This window comes from Thalassophryne amazonica, chromosome 10, assembly GCF_902500255.1.
Source record: "Thalassophryne amazonica chromosome 10, fThaAma1.1, whole genome shotgun sequence".
Classification (NCBI taxonomy): Eukaryota; Metazoa; Chordata; class Actinopteri; order Batrachoidiformes; family Batrachoididae; genus Thalassophryne; species Thalassophryne amazonica.
Window position 1 is genome coordinate 86,162,601 of NC_047112.1, and position 17,806 is coordinate 86,180,406.

A 17,806-nucleotide genomic window follows, 5' to 3' on the forward strand; every position below is an offset into this window, starting at 1 on the left:
CACATCATCTCATGTGAGCTCCACTAACAGACTGTATATATTTCATGTTCAAACATCACATGATGTCACCCATAGGTTTTCTGAAGAGCAGGTTTAAAGCTCAAACAGTTCGGCTTTGGGAGTCACGATCGTGGCAGCGCTTAATTCCGCCTAACTCCCTGACAACCCATAAATGGGCAAAGTGGTGGAGCGTAGGCAACACCGATGTGAACTGGGCGGGACAAATAAAGCCAGAACATAATCCCCATGTCAAGGTTTAGCAAACAAGCTAAAGCTAAAAGGCTAACCTTTGCTCGGGTGTTTTATTAATACGTATTATTTGCAGACTGGGCAGTAGTTTTTATAATGGATGGTTAGGTGTGGATATTTAAAATTATGACTGGCTTATTGTCTCATTAACCCTGCAACAACAGTAGCGCTAACATCACCAAGCTCTTGATACCTGTTAAGTAGTGCTAATGGTGCTAACATACAAATAAAATAATATGAAAATTTACACTACAAAAATACTGGAGTACAGACTTCTTAGCGGCCTGTTAGTACAATTAATAATGCAGCAAACCATGTCATAAAATTCTCATAAAGGACAAACATGGTTGATCCACAGCCTCTGCTAGCTGCCTCTGGTAGCAGGGTTCTGAATATGTGAACTGGGTTGTGGTTTTCATAGTAAGTGGCTTGTGTGCAGGCATTAAAAATTATGACTGACTTACTGCTTTAGTAACCGTGGATTGGAGCTAATATCACAATTAATTGATACGTTTTCACAGTGCTAATGGAGCTAACATACAAATAGATTTCACTGGACAGAAATGCTGGAGGACAGACTTCTGAGCTGGTCCATTAGTACAAATCATTTAAATCCACATAAAGGATAAACACAGTTGGTCCATAGCAGGTAGCATCCTCTGCTCGCCGTGTCTGTTAGCAGGCCTCTGGACAAGATGAGTTATTTTTAATCTGTACCATTGCCATGAATGGGGAAACTAGCTATAGAGACCAAAATTGTTTTGTTTTGTTTTGTGTTTTGTACTGGGCTGTGAACAGCTTTATTTTTCCTTTAAAGTTGGCCCTTCTAAGAGGGGGGGTCTGTGGGGTCAAGCGGCCAGTCAAAGGAACTGCAAGGTTTCTCACTTAAGTGCTGGCTTTATTATATATTATATATTTTTTCTATTATTTATAAGCCAACATGAAAGTGGTGCCTTTGTTCCAACCATACACGGTATATATACTGGACAAAGCCAGCATGACATCACCTTTAGTTTTTCTACAAAGACTGGGAACAATAAATAAGAAACCCATGTCTGGGCGTCACCATGTTGGCAGCAGCAGCAGCACTGATTCTGGTGGCTTCATGATGAACTCATTAATGCATAAAGGGGTGGTGTGTGGGTTTCTTAGTGTGTGATGAAAGAAGCCTGAACATGCCCCTCTCTTTGAGTCCAAGCCACCTAAGCTAACAGGCTAGCCTTGATTTGGGTGTTTATTCAATCATATTTTTCGGGAATGCGTGGCTTGCTGCTAACACTTTTGTTTTGTGTGGACTTCAAAAGTTATGAGCTGCTTATTTCTTCAGTAATCGTACATTAAAAGCACTTAAAAGGATCTAGCTACTGATAGCTATTAAAAGTGCTAATGCCGTTACCATAAAACATTAATTACGAGAGTTTTACTCAGCGTGAATATTGTAGCAGAGACATCTTAGAAGATCTGTTAGGATGTTTCAACGTGCAACAAACCATATTCTTCCAGGTGTTTCTAATTAAATACTCTAAAGCAACAAGACAACAACTAGTGGCTGCATCGAGTGGACACTGTGCTACCAACACACTGTGAGAGATGGAATTCGGCTCAGCCGTAGTCACTCAAAGCAGGCCTCAATTAGACAGACGTATTTTGACTTAAAATGCGTTAAACTAAGAACTTAGAAAATAATTCACCCCAATTGTAGTTGTCATGGGGGAGGAAACTATCTATAGAGACCAAAATAATTTTTTGTACTATGCTGTAAACATGTTTTATATCTGCTCTCAAGTTGGACATTTTAACATGGAGTTGAAAGTGAACTTGTATTTTGGAGCAAGCCTCAAGTGGCCAGTCAAGGAACTGCAACTTTTTCTTCTTCCGGTAGGGCTTCATGTGAGACCATTGAAGCTTACAGCTTGGTTCCACACATTGTTTGCAGTGTTTGCCTCAACTTCTGTCATGTTCTGCATTTTTTGAAAAATATTCATTCATAGTTTTAACTACCTCTGGTTGATGTTTTTATCTCTGTCAAGGAGGTAATGTTTCCATCGGCGTGTGTTTGTCAGTTGTTTGCCTGTTAGCAGGGTAACTCAAAAAGTAACAAATGGATTTTATTGAAATTTGATGAGCAGATAAATAATGTTCCAGGAAATAAATGATCTAGAATATATTCTGGCACTGAGATCCAGAACAATGTTTGGCACATATCAACATTTAAATCCCAAAGTTATGAGAGGATGTTGAAGTTGAAAGTTGAAAGTTGAGCTTTTGTAGAAAATTAGGGATTTTGTTTTGAATTTGATCCAGAACATATTTTAGTTATCAATCAATCATAAACAATATTTTATTTACATTTTAATGGCAGGGAGTTAGCGGAAGTTAGCATACTTGCTAACATCCGCAAATTGTCTTGTAAATCACTCCAGAGGTGTTATCACATTACAAAAACAGCGTTTTAAGTTTTAGAGATGTTTATTTCTCACTAGCTTTTATATAATGTAAGAGAAACATGTTATATGTCCACATTTGACAAGAGTACAATTTAGCTTTGAGTTAGCGGAAGTTAGCGTGCACACTAACGCCCGTGAAATATCTGGTAAATCACTCCAGAGGTGTTATGAGGTTCCAAAAACAGCATTTTCAGTTTTAGAAGTGTTTATTTCTCACTAGCTTTTACAGAATGTAAGGGAAACATGTTATATTTACACATTTGACAAGAGCACAAGTTAGCTTTGAGTTAGCGGAAGTTAGCGTGCACGCTAACGTCCACGAAATATCTGGTAAATCACTTCAGAGGTTTTATGAGGTTCCAAAAACAGCATTTTCAGTTTTCAAAGTGTTTATTTCTCACTAGCTTTTACATAATATATAAGACGTGTTATATTTACACATAAACGAAGCGGTTCGGTTATGCCAGAGAGACCAGCCACTCATATCACAGTGCTGCTCTGCTATGAATGGCTGTCACCCACACCCTTCAAAAAAGAAAAAAACACAATGGATTTGCATGATTCATAGCATAAAATTATGAAACAGAATGTGACTTTTTAACCTCTTAAAATGCCTCTCACAATAGGTCAACGTTAGCCATTTTTGAACTTGTGCAAGGTCTGTGCACAGACAGATTGACGGATGCAAAATCTTCGAAATACCCGATGGCCATATTTGATAGCCAACAGGTAAAACTAGATGTTCATGAAATTTTACCAGCATATAGATGAATTCTTGGGAAACATGTTGTAATGCTTCATGGTAAATGCATGTGAAAGTGGGTATTTTAGTGTTGGGGGTTGTGTGGCCTTGATTGAGCCATGCACTCACTGAGCGCCTTCTACTTTTAAAACTATCAGCTGTGTATCAGCGTATTATTCTCTGCATTCTGCTGTCAGCATTTATCTCTCTGTATTCTGTATGTTCCAGGAGAAAAAGATGAAGTACATGCTCCCGCTGGACAACTTGAAAGTCAGAGATGTGGAGAGGAGCTTCATGTCCACCAAATATATTTTTGCTCTCTGCAACACCGAGCTGAGGTTTGTGTCTGTGTGAGACCGAGGGCCCGCGTGCACGTGCGCGTTCAGTGAGTGAGTAAGTGAGGAAGAAAAGGGAGTTCTCGTCTTGTCACCTGCCGGCTGAAGTTTTCATGATATATTACGCGGGTGGACATGTCAGGAGAGCTTAGCGAGGGAACATCAGTGTTGTCTCTTGCACTTTCCTTGACCTCGAACAATCAAATTTGTCACCGGATTTAAAAGCGTATCCGGCGGGTGTTTTCTTCCTTATGTCTACAAGTACGTGCCCGGCTGGCGAGAGCAAGACTGGGTTGACTTTTCTGTATTCATGTTTGCAACGCAGATTGAGAGACAATACCTAAAAGAAAGTGAGAGAGAGTGTGTGTGTGTGTGTGTGTGTGTGTGTTTAGTTGCTGGAATGAACCCAAAGCCTGGCTGATTGCACCAGAGCAATGTGGGCTTTGTTTATAATTTTGTTCTGTGCTACGTTCACACACACCAACTAGACCTTGGAACTGTGTATGCGAGTGCGCGCGAGCCTTTGCCTGGGTTCACGCGTGCAGACCGCAGCATACCGACGGCAGGCTCATTAAGCAGCTAATCAAAGCCAGAGAGCTTGGATCAGAGATGAGGCTGCTCTTGTTTGGAAAGAATTGCTCGACTCGCCACAAAAAGGAGGGATGGCGAGGGACTGGAAGAGTTGAGAGGAGAAAGAAAGCGAGAAAAAGTATCAGAGCCATCGGCCAGGAATGTGTCAAAATCTGTCCTGTGGCGCCCCCCAACCCCAACCCACCCCTCCCCCTTTCGTGCGCCCTCACTGTTTCTCTTTCTGTGTGTGTGTGTGGCAGCTGCTGCAGTGTTTTTTTTTGGGGGGGGGGGGGGGGGGTGTTCATGTCTGACAGCAATCAAAAAGCCTCAGGAAACTATTCAAATCGAAAGCAGTCGCGAGATCTGTGCACAAATTCCTCAAGTGGAGTGAAACAGAATTGACATCAGCAAAGCACATAGGGCAGAGACGAGTTAGAACAGAGAGTGGATTTAACGTACACGTCCTGTTAGTGTCCAGAACTTTGTGTAATAGCGCTCTCATATTGTCATTGTTGGCTCGGTTCCCCGTGTGTTAGTCACCACACCCTGAGTCTTCAGCCTCTCCCATCCGAGCCCAACGTAAACTCACAAGGCCCATTTCTTGATGTTTCATTGCTGTTCTGTCGGCGTTTTTCTTCTTTCTCCATCTCTCTTCTCTCTCTCATTCACACACGTACAATCATAAAGGTTTCACATATTTGAGGTTAATTGCTGTGTGCTATGAATGTGAGAAGCCAATAACAAAAGAAAAAGCAGAGAAACAACTGAGTGATTAAAGAAAAATGTTTAACAGATGGGCTCCAGCCTGCTCCAAGTCCTCGCTTGTTTCTTTCCTGTGCTGCTTCCATGGCCAAAACAGAGACATGCTTCGGTGTGTAACGAGGAGAGAGAGAGAGAGAGAGAGAGCAAGAATTGGCTTTACATTCTTTCATATTGTATGCAACGCTGAAGCATTGAGAGGAAAATGGTTGTACCCATTTTTTGAATTACATACCTGTTTTTTTTATCTGAATTTTGGCATTTTTACACAAACCTAAAGTGTGTGTTAACCTCACACAAGATGCACGACATAGACAAAGATCAGCGAGTATGCCAATGCAGAAAATACACACAATTATGATTCAGAATGATGACTTTTCAACTAAATTAAACCATATCCACCCACAAAATGAATCTGTGCGCAACAACATGAACAAGGCGCACACTCGCCTGCTGAAAATCCCCTGCCAGTAATTTGTAGCTTGACGTTTCACTACCCCTCCTTGGGGTGTCACGTCTAGCTCAGTCTGTGCACTTGTATTGTGGACCCAGGTTACAGGTAGGGATGCCGGCAAAAATATGAGTTGGGACAAAAGTTTCAATGTTTTGTTATTTTAAATGCACACATTTTTTGGGGGGCCATTCCACAGGCCAACCACCATATGTCATGACGCTTTTATTATGACATGTGCCAAGGACATAATAAAATCATTGGCATTTATTTATTTGTCTGTCTTTTAGCAGGATTATGTCAAAACTACTGCACAAATTTTGACGTAATCTTCACCACAGATAGATATTAGGCCTTGGAAGACTCCATAAAATTTTGGAGGCGATCCGGTGTCGCTGACCGAATGGTCCTCCCTAAAAATCGGTCCACTTTTTGCATCTGCGCATGCGTCATTAGCCGCGGTTCATGGATTAAAACTTCAGTTCTGCTTAAAACTGCACTCCAGTCATCATTTATCTCAGCGACAGCTATCTGAAGCTTTTGTATAACAATCATTTCCACATAAATTCAGCATTATTTCATCATAAAAGGCGGCGGAAGCAATCAGAGCGCCACAGCTAAATGAGCTGCTAGCTGATGCGTTCACTGCGCGTCGGCCATTTCAAAGCGTCACGTAATTTCGCAGTTTCTGCTTAAAACGGCCTTGTTTCTGCTTAAAACTGACTTTAGAATGATTTAAGAGGTTTTACCTTGTCATCAGATGGTTAGTAATCAATCCAATTGATCGCATTGGGTGAAGAGACTTAGACGAACTGTCTTAGACGAGTGGCAGACCTCCGAAATGACCCACGTGCAGATGCAAAAGGCGGACCAATTTTTAGGGGCGGACCGTTCGGTCTGCGACACCGGATTTTGGATCAAGATTTCACTTTATATAGGCTTTGAAGAATTATGTCAAAACTACGTCATGGATTCTCTCTAAATTTGCATCTCAGATAGATATGAGGGCATGGAAGACTGAATTTTGGAGGTGATGCAGATCCAGATTGTGGACGACAGAAATCTACAATTGCTCTTGTTTTACAGATGCATTTAACATATTTTTCTCTGTCAATTAAAAAAAGTAACATGGCAGGGGTCTCAAAAGGACATGTGAGCAATTGGAGACATTTTGATCCCCCTCAGAAGGCCCCAGGGGCAGGGTAAACTCTAGATATACCAAGGTTTCCTGGTATATAACAACAACTATTAATATACTACCCTCATATACATAGGTAAGGACTATGAAGGTCAGAAACAAAACATTACTGGGCCAAATATAGAGCTGGGCAGTTCTGAACCATTTCAAGAAAGTTGGAGGCCCTTAAAGGCCCTTGCTGCAGTCTGATCATAGTTATGTTAGCACTTATCCAAGACAAACCTATTTAGGATATCCAGTTCAAATTTGGTGAGATTCAGATATTACTGAATTCATCGTGCACAAGAAAGTGTGACTGACACATACACACACACACACAGTGCAACTCTATAGTATAGAGTGCAACTCTATATTCCCCTTCTGGCTGTTCAGCCAGTGAGGGATGAAAAACACAAGTGCATCTCTAAACATTTGAATATCATGAAAAAGTTCAATATTTTTGGTCAGGTATTTCACAAAGTGAAAATCTTTTTAAACTTAAAGGAACTGACGGAAGGGCACCACCAGGAGTGGAACCTGCGGCTTAATTTGACTCAACACGGGAAATCTCACCCGGCCCGAACGTGGAAAGGATTGACAGATGGATAGCTTTGAGATTGAGATAACTATGGCCTACAGTTTAAAAAAACACTTATATTAATAATAGTGCAATATTTCATTTCAGGTTTGAGTAACTCACAATTCAGGCAGTATAAATACCACAAATTTCTGTCTGGTTCAGTACACACATCCGCGATCTTGGGGAAGACCGCTGATTTGACAGTTGTCCACAAAACACTGAGATCCTCCACAAGGAGGGTAAGCCATGCAAAGTCATTGCTGAAAGGGCTGGCTGTTCACAGAGAGCTGTAAGAAATTATATTAATGGAAAGTTGACTGGAAGGAGAAAAACTGTGGTTGAAAAAGATGCACAAGCAACAGGGACGATTGAAACCTTGAGAACATTGTCAAACCATGCTGATTCAAGAACTTGGGGGGGCTTCACAGGGAGTAGACTGAGCCTAGAGTCAGTGCGTCAAGAGCCACCACACACAGACCTGTCCAGGAAATGGGCTACAAGTGTTGGTTTCCTAGTGTCAGGCCACTCCTGAATCAGAGACTGCTAGAAACATCTTACCTGTGCTAAAGAGAAAAAGGCCTGGACTGTTGCTCAGTGTTCTAAAGTCCTACTTAGTCCAACTCTAAATGAGTACCGGCCTATCCTGGGAATTAACCTTCATTGGACCTTTATTGAATCCACAGAGAGTTGTGGACTTGCTATGGAATCTGGAGATGAGCCCCGGAACCAACAGGCCCCAGGGCCTATATAGGACATCCTCTTCTTTGCAGCCAACATTGGTTTTTACCAAGCATTTGACTTGGTTACTTGGGCTGTGTTGTTGGACATTCAGAGAATTTGTGGGATCCCCAATAATTTCTTGGACAACACAGCTGTACACGCATAACCTCATAGCCTGCACAATGTTGTGTGGAGCGGAGGCAGAGCCTCTGACGTCTTCTTCAGTGATTGTGTTCTCGCTCTTGCTCTGTTCAGTGCTTTGGATGGACTGCACATTGGGTGAGACTATGCTTATGAGGGAAACTTCACTGACGTTTATTTTGCAGATGATTCTCTGGTCTTTCTGGAATCAATTGATGACCTTGTTACAGAACTCAAGAACCTGAGTATGAATTTTGAGTGTTTAAGGCCCCTTCACACATAGCACGATTGAAACTGAGTGGTATATGAAGGAGGAATCGCATGCCACTTGTGAAAAATTGGAGCCACCTCAAACGCCTCATACAGCTATCGCCACAACCATTCGTGCACACCAGTGGCTGAAAGACAGTGAGTACCCATTCTACCCCCCTCTCAGCAGGTGTTAGCCAAATTCCAGGTGCCAACACACAAACATTAAACACCGCTCGCTGGTGGGGCTATTCGCACTCCCGAGACGAGAGTAGAGTGTAGATGACCACATTTGAGCTGTCTGTGAAAATTGTCTAAGTGCAGTATGAGTGTGGCGTTACCAAGAAACACATATGTCAGGCAAGTAGGCCCCCAACACATGTGGCGTGTGTCACACACCCCTGGAACGCATTGCGTGGGGTGGGGCACACTTGCATGACATGCTGATAATTACGTACAAACGAGATCACATGGGGACCGGCCAGCCACGTCTGAGCGCACACAGCATGGCAAGGCGCCTCAGCTGATCACCGGCCAGCCACTCACTGACAGCTGGAAATGACGGCTCAGTGCACACAACGTGTTACATCAAAAACACAGAGAACACAGCCAGGACAATTAAATAAATACTTCAATAACTACATACATAATTACATAACAAATAAGTAAAATAAATAATCACAGAAACAGAGAGTGGCACTTTGTTCTGTGCACTGATTGAACAGGTGGGCATGTCTGCAAACAGCAGCAGCTTTTGGGATCTGTCGACCTGCAAGTCACAGCTGGAGAACATGTACCGTGTTATGAAGGACATGACGTTACAAGTGTCCACCATGACGCACGTGCGTGTGCATGCTGTCTTCACGTGGAAATACAGTAGTGTTCAGAATAATAGTAGTGCTATGTAACTAAAAAGATTAATCCAGGTTTTGAGTATATTTCTTATTGTTACATGGGAAACAAGGTACCAGTAGATTCAGTAGATTCTCACAAATCCAACAAGACCAAGCATTCATGATATGCACACTCTTAAGGCTATGAAATTGGACTATTAGTAAAAAAAAGTAGAAAAGGGGGTGTTCACAATAATAGTAGCATCTGCTGTTGACGCTACAAATTCAAAACTATTATGTTCAAACTGCTTTTTTAGCAATCATGTGAATCACTGAACTAGTATTTAGTTGTATGACCACAGTTTTTCAGGATTTCTTCACATCTGCGAGGCATTAATTTTGTTGGTTGGAACCAAGGTTTTGCTCGTTTGCTAGTGTGCTTGGGGTCATTGTCTTGTTGAAACACCCATTTCAAGGGCATGTCCTCTTCAGCATAAGGCAACATGACCTCTTCAAGTTTTTTGACATATCCAAACTGATCCATGATACCTGGTATGCAATATATAGGCCCAACACCACAGTAGGAGAAACATGCCCATATCATGATGCTTGCACCACCATGCTTCACTGTCTTCACTGTGAACTGTGGCTTGAATTCAGAGTTTGGGGGTCGTCTCACAAACTGTCTGCGGCCCTTGGACCCAAAAAGAACAATTTTACTCTCATCAGTCCAGAAAATATTCCTCCATTTCTCTTTAGGCCAGTTGATGTGTTCTTTGGCAAATTGTAACCTCTTCTGCACATGTCTTTTATTTAACAGAGGGACTTTGCGGGGGATTCTTGCAAATAAATTAGCTTCACACAGGCGTCTTCTAACTGTCACAGCACTTACAGGTAACTCCAGACTGTCTTTGACCATCCTGGAGCTGATCAATGGGTGAGCGTTTGCCATTCTGGTTATTCTTCTATCCATTTTGATGGTTGTTTTCCATTTTGTTCCATGCGTCTCTGTTTTTTTTTTTGTCCATTTTAAAGCATTGGAGATCATTGTAGATGAACAGCCTATAATTTTTTGCACCTGCGTGTAAGTTTTCCCCTCTCCAATCAACTTTTTAATCAAACTACGCTGTTCAGAAAAACGTCCCATTTTCCTCAGACTTTCAAAGAGAAAAGCATGTTCAACAGGTGCTGGCTTCATCCTTAAATAGGGGACACCTGATTCACACCTGTTTGTTCCACAAAATTGACGAACTCACTGACTGAATGCCACACTACTATTATTGTGAACACCCCCTTTTCTACTTTTTTTACTAATAGCCCAATTTCATAGCCTTAAGAGTGTGCATATCATGAATGCTTGGTCTTGTTGGATTTGTGAGAATTTACTGAATCTACTGGTACCTTGTTTCCCATGTAACAATAAGAAATGTACTCAAAACCTGGATTAATCTTTTAGTCACATAGCACTACTATTATTCTGAACACTACTGTACATAAAAACATATATCGCCTTTGCAATGGGCTGGAGCGACCGTGTCAGCGCGCTCATCAGCAGGCTGTGCCAGGTGAAAAGGACCATCTGATCATGTGTACACTCAGCTGGCAATCTGAATGTCACGCCACCCACGTGAGACATGCTCCACATGACGCAGTGTCCTTTGGCGTGCTGCTCCCTGGACACGCGTTTGGGGCCGCCTGAACATGCCGGGCCAGCAGATGTGGACATGATGAGGGCGCACTGCTTCATTCATGTCATTTCATGACTTGACGTCTATGACCATGGGTCATATACAGAGGAACAGAAGGATCATACTTGTATGTTCGCTTGATAAGAGGGATTAAATATTACAAATTGCGGTGGGTTTTCTTTTTGGAGTGTGTGTTGTGTTTTTTTCCCTCACAGCAGCAGCACGATGTGGTGCCACATGTTCCACGTGCTCACACTGTGTTCATGCACATGTGTGCATGGGACCGTCGCCATGGTATCATGAGTGCCTGTCCAACCGTGCGTCCATCCCGACAGCAGGTGGAATGTTTTGCAGTTCCCAATTTTGTTTATTTGTTTGCTGATTTTTGGCTGGTTTCTGCTTCTTTTTCCCAATTTCATGGTATGTGTGAAGAGCCCCTTAGGAGTGTCCTGGTTCTAGTCATAGATCAAGGCTTTCATTGTCTTCCTGAACTGAGCCATTATCAGTGTGGCGACTTGTGGTGAGAGAGTCAAACATTGAGAGATTCATTTATTTTGACAGTGGCATTCATGAGCTATCAAATGTCATCACAGCTCAGCTTGTGATGTTGAGACATGTCTAGGTTGTGGAGTAATTACATTGCTTGACAGTGGTGTTTGGAGATGCTGATATCTTTGCAGAAGAACCCTCACCAGTGACCGAAGACAATGACTTTCTTTGGTTTCGTCTTTGGTACAAGGCCTCTCCAGAGGTTCCTTGGATATTGTTGGACTGACTTTGTTAAAGGGGCAATAACGTGGGGAGACTCAGATAAGGTATACCATTTGCATTGTAAGGGAACCTCAGATATGATAGTACAGCCATGTGGGGCATTTCCCTGAGCATGATCTAATGGCCCACTCACACGGCACATGACGATTCCTGAACAAAGGGAAAAAAGTCAAAAAAGTCACAATTCGTTGAGAAAAGGTGGACGAAAGAGCTTTATCACCGAATAGCCTACGAAACAAGAGCGCAAAAGGGACAAAAGAGGAACTTAACAAAACCGAAGCTAACATTGATCTTGACACTTTAAATGAAACGCGCCTTGAGCCACAGCTGGAGCAGTGTGTGTCTACATCTGAGTTCCAGGACTCGGCACTGGGACGGAGCTCATAGCACCTGAGTCCTGGAAAACTGCAAACAGAAGCTGTGGAGATCTGTGCGCATGTCGGTAGGACCACCTGCTCTGGTTCCTCATCCAGAACAAAAGAGGGATCATCTCCTTCGTCATCAGAATCCACATTGTCTGTCGACACGCTGTGCGCTCTGTCTTGCTCCAATTAAAAAAAAAAACCTCTGGTGTGCCGGGGTACTGCTGTATCACTGTATTATGTTCTAAGCCATATATATTGATTTATAACAGAAAACTGTGAAAAGCGGGAATAAATATAAGTGTAAAGATGATTGAATATATCAGAACAGTAAACTGATCAGTGCGTGTGAACGCGCATTGACTCACATACGCGGTTATTTCAACCAGCTGCAGCTGATCCACAATGTGAATTCTGCCTTCCAGAGCATCTCTTTATATAATCTTTTGAATTATCTACCTGCTGTCACATGTACATAAGGGCTGGATTGTCATTCCTACACTCATATTGTTATATTTAATAAAAATAATAAGCGCATGCAGCAGCTGTTGCTGCCGCTGATGCTGCATTCAAGTACCATTGGAAATTACACAACTTTTTTGTTGTTTCAAATTCAGCAGTTGCTTGTGGCAAAATAATTAATTGTATCCACTCAAAAGATTAATTCTGGCCTATATAAGGTGCCTGAGCGCATTGAAGCTGACCCCCCACCCAGATACAAAAAGCCAAGCAAACAGGCTGAGTTTGTCCTGTAATTTCCGATGGTACATGAATGCAGCAGCAGCCTCAGCGCTCACAAACCGGCTTCTGCACTGTGTGAAAACATTCAGCCAGTCGAACGAAGTCAAACTAAACAATAACGTTACAAAAACTAAACAAACTATTAAAAAAAAATCAAGAACGACAGCAAAACAAAACACGGACGAATTGAGGTTTTCGTTGCCCTTCATTCAAATTTTTCAACAGTTTAAAAATCCTGACGAAGCGCCAGCTGCAGGAATGAAGCTGTGCGAAGGTTAAACGATGCCAACGAAAGTCAACAGAAGTCCATATTTCTTGTTTCCTTAGGGCTTCGTTGCCCTTCGTTAAAGGTGATAGAGAGAGGTTGAATTGGGCATTAATCCTTGTTCTGTGATGTGATATGTAGCCCAAAAAAATTGGTTGGGTCTGTAATGGCTCAGAACCTTCCTAAAAGGCTCTCTGAAACAGCTATGTTACTATGCTGGGTTTAGAATGCCTCGTTTGCTTTTAATGGCGTCGTTTCGGAGCTTATTTGGCAACCTCATTATGAAATGCACGTAGGTGTTGGGCTGATCAGTTGCCGTTGTTTGATTGGCTGCCCTTGCTCTCACTGAAAATGCCACTAAGAGGATGTTTCTGTGTAGGCTCTCAGTTGTCCAGGTGGTTTCCATAGTAGAGAAGCTTGAATCTTAGACTGGACTGGGTTGCTTGACACGAGGGCGTTTCACTTCAAATCGCAGAAGCTTCCTCAGCTAAAATTCTTGCTCTGGTGGTCTGACTTCTGTCTTGACTCTTGTAGAGAAGAATAATCAAGAAGTCACAAAAGCTGGAGTTTTAAACCTAACCAGACCCCTCCTACCGAGAGGCAGACTGCTAAGGCTGGTGACTAAACAATAGCTCTAATTAGCACCTATTGTGCTCTAGTTAGCACCCTTCTAATGACAGGGCAGCTGTCCCTCTCCTGATGGCTCCCTTGACGACTCTGCTGATGACGTGAATGACTCATTACCATGAACAAAAGACTGAAACTGCTTTGACCTGAGTACCCCATTGTAAACAGGGGACAAAGCGTGTCTCAGACCCCCTCCCCGGTTAAGGCTGGGTTTCAAACGTTTCACAAAGAATGCCTCCTTGACCCCTCTCTCAAACCATTTCGTCTCTCTAGCTAATATTTTAACTTCCTTGTCCTCAAACCTTTTTCAAATTTTCCACCTTAAAGACACTAACCACACGTCTGCCCCATAGACCCCCAGACATGCAGAGCCTCCGATGGGCGGGACAAAGCCCAGCATTTATCCAATGACTCGTCTCGTTTTGTGGCACTTGTGTCGCTATTGAAGTCTGTGGACGACAGTTTAAAGCACTGTGAAGCTGCGGGTTTGAGTGAGAGGAAATCCGTGTCGTTACCAGTGATAAGAAGCTGATTCTGAACAAAAGTTGAGCGCGTTGTAGCGAAAACGAGACGACAGTAATCTTCACTAACTTATTTAACAGATCATGTTTCAACATTGCTGTTGAGTGATCTTGTTCCTCGCCCACCAACATGAAGTCAGCCAGAGTCCAGTCACAAAATAATAATGATAATAAAAAAAAAAGATCCGAAATAAATTTAAAAACAAATTTAAACAAAAAAAAATGTGATACTTACAGGCTGTACTGATTGCTGGGGTTGATTTTGTCGCAAAGTCGGAACTGACCCTCTACTGAGTATTAAATGCCGACTGAAGCCAGCTCGAAATTGTGCAAGGTTTGTGAAACAGTCCTCCGTGAAATGCGCAGAGCAAAGAAATAGTCGGCGGTTCTATGTACTGGGGATGCGGTTAAAAATGAATAAAAGCCATTGATCGCGTACATTGCTTTCCGTGGGAAGAATATGTAAAGATCGTAGTCTGCTATGACAGCCTGGGAAGGCACACCTGTACCTCGCCATTGCTCCTCTTCCAGTGGTAGGAATGGGTGGGCACAACCTTATGAATAATTAATTTCGAAGGGGTGTGTGTGAAAGGGTGTGGGTGTGTGTGTGGGAGCTATTGGTGAAAAAGTGACGTAACTTTTCTCTCAAAAACGGATTGGCCTGTTTTCTGGCGGCAATTCAAAAAAGGAGAATTACTTGAAACAGAGGTTCTGAAACTTGCTGGCACTTCGTGTGTATTCCCCACAGCGGGGAGACTCTGAACTAACACCAAAAACATGAAAAAGATGATTTTGATTCTCTATCCCCTGCCATATCCCCAGTGCCGTGTGACTGGGCCATAACATGCATATGCCTCAATCATGAGGAGCCCAGCAACTAGAAAAGTCCATGATGCCCACAACACTGGGATGGACATCTGCTTTTTCTGAGTGGTGGACAATCAGGACTGAAGGTAAATCCATAGGTAGTGGATGCAGCAACGCTCAACATCATTCTTCCAGATTGTCTGTCTGCCACCTTCATGATGGAATTTCTGTTTCAGACTTTGTTGAAAATAATGTCTATTTGGTATAAACCTCCAAGACATATCTCTTTAAATGTTTTTTGTTGTTGTTTTGTTTTGGGGGGGCTTAGATTTTAAACTACACATTGTTGCTCCTAACTCATTGCATATTGACGCTTGGTCAGGACTCCTTATCATCAACATGTGTCGCACTGGGTATCATGTTCATGTAATTTTGTGATAAGTTGACTAATTTCTCTCTGATAACACACAAAACTATCTGATTGACTGATGCATCATCCCTTGACACAGCAGGGAACATTTATCTATGTTTGGGTTGGGGTTGGGGTTACCCTGCACATTGCTAAATGATGCAAAAAGGGTACCCAGTGCGACGAATGTTGACAAGGGGTACTGCGTCAACATATGATGAGTTTGTACTAAGAATGCGATTGTTCAAACCTACTTTCTTTTGAAACAGATATGTAAAGGTTAAGCTTATAGACAATTCTGAAAATGTAATAAATTAGATTTTTTTTCTTTGTCAATTGAAACCACTTCTAGTTTAAGTAGACCCTAAAGTATGGATTTCAAATTAACATGCAGGTTAAAGCAAGGAAATAAATTGAAGTGGTGGGTTGGGGTAAATGTTAGTTAGAGTTAATCTTGCGTTAACTCTGGTTCCTAGATGTCGGCCAAGTCTAACACAAGCGGAGATATTCAGGTGAGTTTAGGCTGTGTATTAGTTTGCAATGCAAGTGATTAGAGCAGTGGTGTTCAAAGTATTCCAGAAAGGGCCAAGAGGGTGCAGGTTTCCTTTGCAGCCACTGACTCCAGCAGGTGATTTCACTGATGAACTTGTCCCATCTGCTCAAAGTGATGTTAATCAGTGAAACCACCTGCTGGAGTCTGGCTGCAAAGAAAACCTGCACCCGCTGGGCCCTTTCTGGAATACTTTGGACACTACTGGATTAGAGGCTTTTAAAGTAAGCAAAAGCTAAATACTATTGTAAACATATTTCTTTGGATTTGATCATAGTCACATTAAGCTGAAAGATCAAATGCTTCAGACAAACTATAAACACAACACCCTAACAGGGGACACGTGGATGATTTTGCTACATATTCTCTGTATGTTTTCATGACACGGATCAGCTAACTATTGGGCCAGTCTTCCAACAGCTTGGTGTATTTGTTTAAGTTGCTTTATGTTCTCAAAGATGGATGTATTTTGTTTAAGGTGCCTTCTGTGTATATTACTCTGTACTGAGAACCGGACCCTCAAATTTATAGTGTTATTTCTGGCTCGGAAGTGTTGCTTTTGGACACATTTGACAGCACTGAAATGAATTGCAGGTACGTGTATAAGGACTACAAATGCTTGGAGTTGGCCTGTAACTCTCAGGAGGAGTTGGACAGCTGGAAGGCTTCTCTGCTCCGCGCCGCAGTTTACCCTGAGAACCTGACCGTTAGTACCCTGACCCCTAAATTAACCTAATTAAACCTGACTGTAACCTTAGCTGCACATAACTGCACCTGCCTACACTTTGGCTTTCCGCGGTCCACAGTCGTACCCTTTTGCTAACCTTAAACCCAGACCATAAAGCCTAGTCCCTCTCCTTATGATCCCCCCTTCTTTTCCCCGCCAAAGCGAAAAAATTAGCTCCCCCACCCCTTCCATCTCGCTTTGTCGTTGGCTCTTCAGTGCAGCATTCTTGTCCAATGATGTCACTACAGTTGCGCGCGCTTCAGTCTGTTTCTAATCTGCAGTTTCTCGTCCCTCACCCACTCCCCTTTTTCTCCTACCCAGATCCCCTGTTCTCCTTTTCCTGCCACAATTTTATATATTTATACATTTTCTCATCACCAGCGTCGTTCACATGATACAATTTGGCATTAACAATAATGCTCACTTGCACGGCTTACATTTACTGCATATTAGCACGATGTAGTGGTTACTGTAGCACGTTATGTGACCCTGCATCGTTAAACACTCTGAGCATTCTGTAAGTGCAGTTGGTCCTAAATCTACAGTATATGTTGTCTCATCTGTCAGGTGGATGGACAGGAAAACGAAGATTGTGAAAGCCTCACAGATCCTCACCTGCAGCGTCAGGTGGAAACCATCAGTAACCTGGTTGAGTCATACATGAACATCATTTACAAGACCATCAGGGACCTCGTGCCAAAGACGATTATGCACTTTATGGTCAACAGCGTAAGCTATCCATGCCAAGAGTCTTAAATGTGTAATAAATGTGCCTGCTGTTTCTCTCTTTCATCTCTCGTTCACACCCCAATAGTAATGGCAAAATGGAACTGTGTTCCAAAACATTCTGAATCCTTTGGAAACGGTGTTTTGAAACATCGGTGCCCAGTTGAGTTGCCTCCATCTGGTCAATGAACAGAAATGCAACTGAATGAACTACAAACTGTTTAAGGAACTGTCACAAAATAAGTAAACCTTACAATATTTATGTCCTCTTTGGACGGAGTGACGGTAACGTCACATGACACCCCTCAAAATTCCTGAGTGTGTTTTATCAAACCACTTAAATTCTCTGTTTTCTTGTA

General features: G+C 42.4%; 1 protein-coding gene across 1 annotated transcript in view; it reads left to right on the forward strand.

Annotated features, from left to right (window-relative positions):
• The window catches only part of LOC117519121 (dynamin-3-like), a 76,784-nt gene that overhangs the window by 48,863 nt on the left and 10,115 nt on the right, over positions 1–17,806 (forward strand). Inside the window, exons 15-17 of the mRNA XM_034180419.1 lie at positions 3,667–3,776; positions 16,589–16,700; positions 17,289–17,450. Coding sequence (XP_034036310.1) covers positions 3,667–3,776; positions 16,589–16,700; positions 17,289–17,450 — 384 coding nt within the window. The remainder of the gene's footprint in view (positions 1–3,666; positions 3,777–16,588; positions 16,701–17,288; positions 17,451–17,806) is intronic.